The 12,103-nt window shown below is 33.5% G+C and overlaps 1 protein-coding gene across 1 annotated transcript; it reads left to right on the top strand.

Annotated features, from left to right (window-relative positions):
- Nucleotides 1-4,426: 4,426 nt before the first annotated feature.
- On the top strand, nt 4,427-11,044 carry LOC149264679 (transcription factor MYB1-like). Its single transcript, XM_089400354.1, has 4 exons — nt 4,427-4,559; nt 4,653-4,797; nt 5,067-5,281; nt 10,866-11,044. Exons 1-4 carry the CDS (start codon nt 4,427-4,429, stop codon nt 11,042-11,044), a joined length of 672 nt encoding a protein of 223 aa, XP_089256480.1.
- Nucleotides 11,045-12,103: the final 1,059 nt, after the last annotated feature.

Here is a 12,103-nt window from a genome sequence, read left to right as displayed (position 1 = left end):
ATGTTAGTGATTTTCATGCTGATTTTGAAAGTGTTGATGGAGCATCAACATTTTTTTAGAGTGCTTATTTTTCACATTTTAAATTTTTTATGTATTAAGTGAGGATATTTTTTTTAAATGTTATATTTTTTGACACTTTAAAATTTTTTATGCCCAAAGTTTTTTGAAATCATAATTACTTACAATTTTTTTAGTTGTTTTATTTTTCTTTTTTTAAATGTTGATTACTTAAAAAATAAAATATAAAAATATATAAAAAAAGACCAAAAAAACATAAAAAAAATGTGAAAAAAAAAATTGGTAGGCCATAAAAAAAATGGGAAAAAAATAAAATTAAAAAACAAATAAAATTAAAAAAAATAGAAAAGTAAAAGAAAAAAAATAAAAATAAAAACTACTAAAATTAAGATTAAAAATATTTTTAGAAAAACCTAAAAAAATAAAAATATACTCAAATTAAAAATTAAGAGACGACAATTAAAATTATATATATATATATATATATATATATTCAATTTTTTTTAAAAAAAAGAAGAAAGAAAGAAAATATCTATATATATATATATATATATAGAATAAACATTTAAATTTTTTTAAAAACTAAATACTTTCGATTTAAAGAAAAACATTTAAAACTTTTAACAAAATATATTTTTGATTAAAAAAAAAAAGAACTTTTCACCTCAGAATCGACCTGCCACCACTCAGCTGCCTAGGCCGCACCCCCACGTGTGGCCGGGCAGTGGCAGGTTGATTCACAGAATCGATCTGCCATGGCTGGCCACCCGGGCGCGCCCCCACGGGTGGTCGGGCAGTGGCAGGTTGATTCTAGGAATTGCCCTGCCACCGCCCGACGACCACCTGACTACCCGGGTCATGCCCCCAATGGTGGTCGGGCGATGGAAGGTTGATTGTGGGAATCAACATGCCACTGCCCAGTCGCCCGTGCGAGCGCGACCCTGGGCGGCGAGGCGGTGGCAGATCGATTCCCAGAATCGACTTGCCACCGCCCAGCCTCCCGGGAGGTGGCAGGTTGATTCCGAGAATCAACTTGCCACCGCCCGAGCGGCGGCAAGTCGATTCCCATAATCAACCTGCCACCACCTGACCTCCAATGGGGTGCGGCCCGAGCGGTCGGGCGGTGGCAGGTTGATTCCCAGAATCGTCCACCTGTGGGGGCACGACCTAGGCGGGCGGGTGGTGGCAGGTCGATTTTGAGAATCAACCTGCTATCGCTCGGCCACCTGGGGGGGCACAACCCGGGCGGCTGGAATCGACCTACCACCACCCGGCCATCCGTGGGGCCACGGTTCTGGCGATGACAGGTTAATTATGAGAATCGACCTGCCACCACCCGGACTACACCCCCATGGGTGGTGGCAGGTTGATTCTCAGATTTAACCTGCCACCACGCGTCCGCCCGTGGGGGCGCGGCTAGCGGGGCGCAAATTTTTTTTTAATCAAAAATATGTACTTTGTTAAAAATTTTAAATGTTTTTTAAATCGAATATATCTATATATATATATATATAATCTAAAATATATATTTTTATAAAAAATTTAAATGTTTTTTTTTCAAATCAAATATATATATATATTTAAAATTTTAAATATTTTTTGGTTTTTTTTTTTTTAATTTGAAAATATATATATTTTTAATTTTTTTTTTTTTTTTATAGATTTTTTTTTTTTTAATTCTAATATTTTTTAATCTAATTTGTTTTTATTTTCATTTTTTTTTTGTCCTTTTTTAAATATTTGATTTTTTTTTTTTTTTTTTTTTAACTTTTAATATATATATTTATTTATATTGTGTTAATTTTTTTTCATTTGTTTTTATTTTTAATTTTATGTTTTCATTATTCTTTTGAAATTTTTATGCCATTATTTCAAAATGTTGAAAATTTACCCTAGGAAAAAGAATTGTTATTGCAGCATCCACACTTTTAGTTTTGAGGGTGTTATTTGCACAATTTTTGCACAAAAAATTGGTTTTCACTACCATTTTTAAAACATGTTGAAAATTTACCCTCGAAAAAAAAAGTGTTATTCCAACATCAACACTTTTCGTTTTTAGCAGTGTTTTTCATGTTTTCGGGGTTTTTTTTTGCTAGAATTCTCATTTTGAGTTCATAGTTCTCGTTTCAAAATTTAGAGTGTTGTCTATGGACCAATGACTTAAATACATGATACATCATGAATATTACATCATCATTAACCCAATATATATGGCTGCAAAATAGACTCATGATACTCCTATATAACAAGCCTATCATCATGATGAATCATCATACTAAACACTGGAATCTCAACTAGTACATAATGATGATACAATGGTAAATACATAGTTGTAGTAATCATCATATAACAACCCATACATGGATGGTCCATGTCACATGTCATCTCTATACATGGATGGAGGAATGAGTACATTTTATACATGGATGCACATCTTTTCAACCAACTGTTAGTGGAAACGGAAAACATATGTATGGCTAAAAAATGTACTCCTTTCCATTCATAAAAACACACATAAATATGTTGCAAATAATTAAGTTAAAACGATAAAGAATATGCTAAATAATCTAGCAAAACATCATATCATGCATAGCTCTCCCTCATCTCAATATACCTCTAAGAGATAGGTTGATCTTGTGGACCTAAATGTGTATGAAGCTCAAATGAACTCATCATATGTTGTTGCAATAATCTCATATTCATCAAATATCTTAATAAATTTTAATCAATATATATATATATATATATATATATATATATATATATATATATATATATATATATATATATATATATATATATATATATATATATATCCACAATTATAGCGATATTTCGTTAGCTCGCCATGCGAGTTTTCAGGATCTCATTCAGCAACCTGTAATCTTGATACCATAGAGGCCGTTGTTGAATTGGTCTCCAAGCTGATCGTTGCATGGCAGAAAAGTCATGATGGGCGCATGGGTTCACAAATATGATTGGAAAATGACCCGCTTCCTAATTTCCTATGAGGACTTGACCTGTGCATGTATGCAGGAATTACTGTATGGAGGCCAAGAAAGCGCTTTTTTTACTCTTTTTTCATGCAAACCATGGAATTATTGCATGGTTGTCATGTTTTATGAGGCAGGGGAGGATGTTAGATGTTATGGCTTTTGCCAGCTGATTTGACAATGACTATTATTTTTACTTACCCATAGTTTCTAGAGGTTTCTTTGAGTGGTTTTTCATTTATATAAAGAGTTCTCATGTTCATTTGGATCCGGAGTTAGAATGAATGGAAGAACATGGTGCTAGTTTATTCACTCGACTGAATGGAAGAATATGGTACTAGTTGCTTCACTCATTGGAATAGCTAACCTTGTATTCTAAGTTATGATTTTTCATATTTATACAATTTTTATCCGTGGTTTACATTATAGGAATATCTACGGTATGTCTGATATAGCAGGTAGAATTGATAAAGGTTATAGTTTAGAGTATCTTTATGAAGTAGAGTTGTATGTTTTGTATTGTGAGAAGCTTGTACTCTGTCATTTTAAAGCTATCTTGTTGAGTGAAAGTTTAAATGCCCTTCCTTAGTTTGGATCGAGGCACTCTTACTGTGAAGCTCTTTCGCTTTCTAAGCTTCCTCTATTTTTCTTAATCAATTGTGGTACTCTTACAGTGAAACCCTTTCTCTTTCTACCGTTCTTTTATTTTTGCTTACTAAACCTGATTTGCTAAGCATGGATTTTTCTCTGAACTCACAAGTTGATCTCGGCAAACAAGAAGAAGCTCCACCTAACTTAAATTTCAGTTTTTCTTATATAGAAAATTGGCGTAAAGTGTTGATAAGCTATTTTTATGGTGCATATTTTAGAAACATAGAATATTCTAAAATCTGATAAACTCAATTGTTTAATTTTGTTTATATTTATCAAATTTCCATACTCAATTTATGTTAATGGCAGATTTTGGGAATATCCTCAAATTTAATATTTAGGAGAGAAATCAAACAATTAACACCTCTCTTTCTCTTACTGAGGAATATCTACTCTCAGACTGACCTAGGCCGAATAAAAAGTTAAATAATTGACCATGCTTATCTCTTTTTGATTACCAAATATTCAGAAAATCAACATTTACCCTAGATATACTCAAAATCTGATTCCTACATATACTCAAACTCAACAATCTAAATAATGATGCCCACCAATACTATGTCTGCAAGGAGATGCCGTTTGGAATATTTATGGGTCATATGCGGCTCTTCACTAGCCGAAGATTTACGCAGTAACCTTTGTGGGCAGGTGAAGCTAAGTCTGTTTTCGATATATAGTTAAAGGTCCAAAAAAGACAAGCGACCAGGCAGGAGCCAGGAGAGCAGATCATCAGGTGTGGAGTTGTAGAAGAGAATATATCTAAGATGGTTATAGCTCCTTGCTGCTCAAAACAAGGGGTTAATCAGGGGCCTTGGAAGGCTGAGGAGGATATGATTCTGTGCGACTACATTCGAATTCATGGCGCTGGAAGATGGAGAGATCTCCCCCAAAGAGCAGGTGAGTCCCAACAAACCTGCAATAGTACTATATTGATACATTCTTAAATAGGTATTGATGGGTTAAATAAGCGGAGCGAATTTGTATTTGCAGGTCTTGAGCGCTGTGGAAAGAGTTGTAGATTGCGTTGGATAAATTATCTTCGCCCCGACATTAAACATGGTAATATTTCCATCGATGAGGAGGACATTATTATTCGGATGCATCGCCTTCTTGGCAACACGTATGTGGAATTATGGTCTGTAGACCGGAAAAAATTATTGAGTTCTTTTTTTGTTTCTTTGAAGAATGCTTTGAAATTTGATAAATATTAAAAATTACAGTAATAATAAAAAATAAAATAATTTTGATTTTAATTCGAGTATAAAATTTCATAACGATAAAAATAATTAACCGATCCATATATTTGCAAATCAAGATATTTACAAATAGACAATCGAAATAAAAATGATTTAATCGATAAGAACTTTCAAAATGCTGATTTCTGGCTACGTCACTACCATGCAGGTGGTTCCTGATAGCAGGACGGTTGCCTGGGCGGATAGACAACAAAATCAAGAACCACTGGAACATTCATCTGCAAAAGAAAGTGTCGCCACAGGAATCTCAAAGAAACAAAACGTTCAAAATTATCGTGATCAAACCCAGACCTGTCAGAATAAAAACTGCGGTGGAACACACTGAAATGGTGAATCCAAATGCTTGCAACGGTTCTGCCTGCAGTAACCATACAAGTTCAGATCATTCCTTCAATTTTTTTACAAATCAAGAAACTGTGATTTCCTCCCAGTCATTTTGTAACCAACTTGTGGAGGATCCGATCGCAGAAAAATCAGAGATCATACACTAAACACAAAACTGTCTTCGTTTGATTACTGAACCGGTTTTTATACACAATAAAGAACTTTTTGGAGTCTTTCTGGAGTCAGTGGCTTCTCTAGGAAGCTATCCAGCTCTGCCGAATTCTAGAAGAAGCTAGACGCAGCATTAATGGTGGTGGTTGGAATTACTATTGTTTTTCCAACACTCCCCCTTAATTCCAACCATATAACAAATATACAATATATAAGACACTGTAAACATACTCTTAATTGACATGCCTGCTGGTCTAAGTCTTAGCGAGGCTTACAATATAATCTTGATTTTCTACAACACATAACTTACTTCTACAAAACTCAAATTTTGCCTTCCTAGGAGGCTTAGTGAATATGTCAACTACATTCTCATTTGTATTACAGTATATTAGAGAAATTTCTTTTGATTGGACCTTTTCTCTTACAAAATGATATTGTGTGTCTATATGTTTTGACCTTGCATGACATACAGGATTGTTCCCCAGTTTGATGGTGCTTTGATTGTCACATCTGATCACTATAGGTTCTTTTTTACCTTCACCAACATCTTCAAGTATTCTTTTGAGCCATATAGCTTCACAGGTGCCACTACATAATGCTTTATATTCTGCTTCAGTTGATGAAAAGGAAACTGTTGCCTGTTTCTTACTGCTCCATGATATAGCTCCCGATCCTATGTTGAAGATGTATCCAGTGGTGGATTTCCTATCATCTGGATTTCCAGCCCAGTCAGAATCAGAATGACCTGTCAATTCAACATTACAAGCATTAGTATATTCAATACCAAAATTGATAGTTCCCTTTAAGTATCGAAAGACCCTTTTTGCAGCTATCCAATGGCTTTCATGAGGCTTACCATGAATTGACTAAGTATGCTTACTGCATAAGCAGTGTTTGGTCTAGTGGTAGTGAGATAATTCAGACTTCCCACTAATTGTCGATACAATGTTCCATTCACCTATTTTGTTCCATCATCACTTCTTAATTTGATATTTTGTTCCAATGGAGTACTCACTGCTTTACATCCATTCATATGAAATCTTTTTAGTACTTCATTTGTATATTTGCTTTGTGTGATTAAGGTTCTTTCATCATTTCTCCATACTCCAAGACCTAGACAATAGTGCATCTCATCAAGATCCTTCATCTCAAATTTCTGTGATAACTTCATTTTTATATCTGTAATTAATTTATCAGCACTCCCTATTATTATTAGATCATCAACATATATAGAAAGTAATACTATATCCCCATTTCTGTCTGTCTTGACATACAAATTAGGATCATTTTTACTCTTTTTAAATCCTTGCTGAAAGAAGAATTTGTCGATTTTCTCATGCCAATATCTGGGGGCCTCTTTTAGTCCATGTAAGGCCTTTTTTAACTTGCATACAAGATTTTCTTGACCTTTCTTTACAAATCCTTCTGGTTGAACAAGATAAATCTCTTCTTTTAAGTCACCATTTAGAAAAGCTGACTTTACATCTAATTGATGTAGCTTCCAATCATATTTAGTTGCCAATGCTATCATTATTCTAATTGTATTCATTTTTGCAACCAGAGCAAAGGTATCTTCATAATCTATTCCTTCTTTTTGTGAATAATCTTTTGCAACTAATCTTGCCTTATACTTGTCTATGCTACCATCTGCATTAGATTTTGTCTTGTACAACCATTTTGATCCTATAGGGACTTTATTTTTAGGTAATTCTGTTAATTCCTAAGTTTCATTTTTCGTTATACAATCATATTCTTCTTTTATAGCTTCCATCCATTCTTTATGATTTTTGGCTTGTTCATAATTTAAGAGCTCAAAAACAGTGATTACTTGAGACATTAAAGCATAATCTTTATACCTGATGGGGGCTTGAATCTGTCATGTTGAACTTCTTAGAGGTTCATTACTTTGTGGAGTATCTTCTCCTTTTCTTCCCTGTGGAGTGCCTTCATCACTTCTTTGTGGACTTTGATTCCTTGATGTGTCTTTTGGAATGTCCATGTGTTCTAGTTCTTGGGTTGATTCCACAACTTCTTCTTCTTCCTTAAGGCTTTCATAAGAAGACTGCCATGTATTATGTTCATCTTCTTTTATTTGTTTATCTATATGCTCATGAAATATAACATCTCTATTTGCAGAGACCTTGTGAGTATTTGGATCATACATTTTATATGCTTTTTGATCAGTGCAATATCCAATAAAAATACATTTGATGGCTTTGGCATCTAACTTTCTCCTATCCTCTTTAGGAATATGAGCAAAGGCCTTGCATCCAAATATCCTTAAATGACTAACTTTAGGTTTAAAACTATTGAATGCTTCAAATGGTGTTTTGTGCTCAAGATACTTAGTAGGACTTCTATTTTTAAGATATACAGCTGTATTAATGGCTTTGGCCCAAAAACTATTAGAAAGTCCTTTACTTTATAACATACTACGAGCACATTCAACTAATGTTCTATTCTTTCTTTCAGCTACTCCATTTTGTTGAGGTGTATGTGGTACTGTAAATTGTTGCATAATTCCATTTTGTTTGCAATATTTGATAAAAGCTCTTGAAGCATACTCACCACCTTTATCTGATCGAAGAATTTTAATGTTCTTTCCTGTTTGCTTTTCAACCATACTCTTGAATTCTTTAAAGTATTCAAACACGTCACTTTTGTTTCTTATAAAGTACACACAGGTGAATCTAGTGTTGTCATCAATAAATATAAGAAAGTAATATGCTCCACCAAGTGACTTAGTTTGCATTGGACAACATACATTAGTATGCACTAGTTCAAGTATTTCATGTTTTATTCTATTTTCATGCATAGGAAATTCTTCCCTATGTTGTTTTCCTAGTGCACAACCTTCACATTCAAAGTGTTCACCCTTTATAATTGGAAGACCTTCTACCATCAATTTCTTTTGTAGTAACATTAGGTCATTATGATTTAAGTGTCCATACCTTTGATGCCAAAGCTCTATAGTTGACATGCCTATTGATGCCAAAGCTTGATGCCCATTCTTCAATACATCCAACTTGTATAAGCCTCCAACTCTCATTCCTTTTGCAACAACCTTGTAGTTGTCCTGCGCATCCTTTACCAAACAATGTGATTTCAAAAATTCAACTTTTAAATGTTGATCTATAATAGTAGAGACTGAAATTAAGTTCTTTTTTAATCCTGGAACATACACCACATTTTGAATTTGTTTTTTTTGTCCATTAGGCATCATAACACTTATATTACCATATCCTTTAATTTCATGTGATCTATTATCTCCTAAATAGATGTGTCCACCATTATTAATTTCATGATAAGTATCAAACCAATCTCTTTTGCATGACATATGGATTGATGCACCAGAATCTATAAACCAAGCATTATCATCATTAGTTTCTGCTGATAAAGTAGCATTGGACACAAACAATTTAAGATTGCTAACATCTTGACTAATTGCTTCATCTCTATCCACATAATTTCCTGAATGCCTTCTTTGTTTAAATTGATTAGACCTCCTTTTCATACAATTCTTAGCAAAATGACCAGGTATTCCACAGTAATAACACACATCATCTCTACTTGATTTGGAATTTGTTCTTGGTAAAGGGGTACCTTAAAATGATTTTACCTGTGGCTTTTTGCCTTTATTTTTCTGCCACTGTTTGCCTTTGAAGGACTGCTTTTCTTTGGCCATCAATGCCAAATCTGAATTGGGAGATTGTTGTTTAAGGATTTTTCTCCTCTCTTCTTCCTGCATAAGTATACCTGCCAAATCATCAAAAGTAGGAGCCTTCTCTCTAGCTGAGTGACCAGTGATAAACATTTGATATTCATCAAGCATTCCATTTAATGTCACAGTAACCAAGTCTGTACTAGATACTGATTCACCAATGTCACCTAATTTATCCTTTAGATCTTTAATTGTAGAAATAAAATCACTAACACTTTCATTTTCTTCCATATTAATTGAAAGAAGCTTACTCTTTAAATACAATATTTGATTTGTAGTCTTCATCTCATAATTTTTTTTGAGAGTGTCCCATGTCTCCTTGGATGTTTTGCACTCTCTAATGTGTGGAATAATGTTGTCCTTAACCATCATCCGCAAAAGCACCTTTGCTTTGTTTTCCCGTGGCTCCCAATCTTGAATTGCAGCATCTGTGGCTTGAGGGAACACTGGCTTAACTTCAGCTCCAGACACAATCGCCCATGTATTGTTGCCTTCCATCAAATTCTACAACTTAAACTTCCAATTTGCATAATTTTCACCATCTAACTTGTTAGATTCAGATAAATAAGATTCTGCCAATATATTAGCGATTGTTAGTAAGCTTTTAAATTCTTAAGTAAAATTTGTTATCCAATATTATTGGATAATATGGTTGCCTTCTTCTTTCTTTCTTCCTTTTTTTTTTTTTAACAGGTTAATAGATTTCTAACAACGTTCTATCAAAGGCACTTCAATATTTTAGAACAAGTATCAAACATTGAAAAATCGACTCTGTTTCATGTGAAAGTAAGTCGTTCGACCAACAAAGCGTAAGCACATTCAATATTTCATCGACAACATTTTGACAATTGTGTAGAGAACTATGAGAACGTGCTTTGAAAATCGAGGCCCATCGGCCTTCATCTTTAAGGATAAAATTTTGTTACGGAATGCTTCAGAGTTACAACAGCACATATAAAAAACAAAACACAGGTCAGGTGTACAGTGACACCCTTCTCCCAAATCGATTTACACCATAGCCTCAGCAAAATGCTTTCTTCATAACTTTACACAACACAGATTATATATAAAAAAATTCGGCAGAGTGATGCTCTAGTCAAAATGACAGAATCTTAAAAATGATGGACTGATAACATCAAGCAACTAGTGAGACTTTAATTTTCCCTCACCGCACCAGCACAAACTTATGCACAGCTTCCGGACAATACGCCCTCCACGCTTCCGTTGCGCCACAGCTCATTGTTCTCACACCTCCAGCCTCTCTTGAACACATCCTCTCAGAAGAACCTTGTAGCACTCAACTTCACCTCACTCTGATACCAAATCAGAGATCATACACTAAACACAGAACTATCTTCATTTGATTACTGAAGCGGTTTTTATACACAATAAAGAATTTTCTGGAGTCTTTCTGGAGTCGGTGGCTTCTCTAGGAAGTTATCCAGCTCGGCCAAATTCTAGAAGAAGCTAGACGCAACATTAATGGTGGTGGTTGGAATTACTATTGTTTTTCCAACAAGAAAATCATCCAAAGCACACAGCCGTTGCAAATCTGAGAGATGTTAATCTGCTTGAAACAGAAATTAATAATTTCAATTCAGCGGACCAGCGATCCTCACATCGCAATCAATTTCCAGGAAATCCAGCCACAATGGCCGAAAGTTTATGTGATTTGAACGAGCTATTGTCCCCCAGTGTAACAGCTCGCTCCTGTGTCCTTTTCCTTGACAGATTTTGTACTGGAAGAGTTCAGCGTGGGAGCAGAAACGAGAAAGTATGGATGTATTGGTTCTGATCAAAACAATATGCAGTACATTGACAGTTCTACAATCGCTGCTAATCAATGTAGGGTCGAGATCCACGATACCGTACATCACGTAGATTGGGTTCAAGAATTCGATTTTATATGAAAGATGCATTTTAAAAATTTGAGTCAATCTTGACGTCCCATTATCATGTGTTTGTCGTATTCAGTTTTTTTTCATAGCGTGCTCCTGTCCTGGAGTATTAGTAATGGAAATCAATTTCTTTTTTTAAATTTTGATTTGTATTTTTTTTTTTTTCAAATAAGATATACCAATTCATAATCCACAATCTATATGGATATCAGAATTTATAATCTCGAAATTCATATAAATTTACTGAAAGATATAAAAAAATAAAATTAAAAAAAAAAAACCAAAAAACTTATTTCATATAAGTCAATAGCGCAAGTTTGGAGAGCAAAAATCCAATTATATATGATTAAATCGTCAGTTACAAAATTGAATAATTTTATCCTTTTATATCCTCATAGTTATAATATTGAATAATTTTATCTTTTTATATCCTCATAGTTACAGTATTGAATAATTTTATTTTTTTGAAAAACAAAAAAAATTTAAAGTTAAAATCTGATTATTATATAACGTGAATCATATCAAATGAATTGAAATATTTGGAGTTAATATTTACCATAGTATATAAGGATATTTGGTTGGTTGGTTGTTGGAGTTTATTGTTAGGTTTTTTCATCAATATTTTCTGATTGAGAGGTTATTGAGAGGTTTTATTCATAGTGACCACGTTTCGAGAGGTTATTGAGAGGTTTTATTCATAGTGACCACGTTTCAATTGGATTAGATAAGAAAAAAAATTATTATCTAAAATTCAATATTGGAAAAAATTGGGAATATACATCTTATATTATTATTAAAAATATATTTTCTTCAAGTTTGAATAATTTAAATTAACAATTTTGACATTCAAAGTTTCAAATACTCGAAAAAATGTTTTGAATCATATTATGGGAATTGCAAATAAAATTAGATATTGAGATTAGTAGAAACAACTTCTCTTCAATGGAAGTCAAACTGTTTTGAATCATATTATAGAAGCTGCAAATAAAAACTAACCCTTAATTTCTAGTTGGTCAATCAAAATATGGTAGCTAATGCTGTAATTTTTAATGACAAATATTTAAGCAATTT

This window comes from Pinus tabuliformis, chromosome 6 (assembly GCF_031772625.1).
Source record: "Pinus tabuliformis cultivar Carrire ecotype Pingquan chromosome 6, CPIR1, whole genome shotgun sequence".
NCBI classification, from domain to species: domain Eukaryota; kingdom Viridiplantae; phylum Streptophyta; class Pinopsida; order Pinales; family Pinaceae; genus Pinus; species Pinus tabuliformis.
Note: the sequence above shows the minus strand (reverse complement) of the source record. Positions and strands in the feature narration are given on the sequence as shown.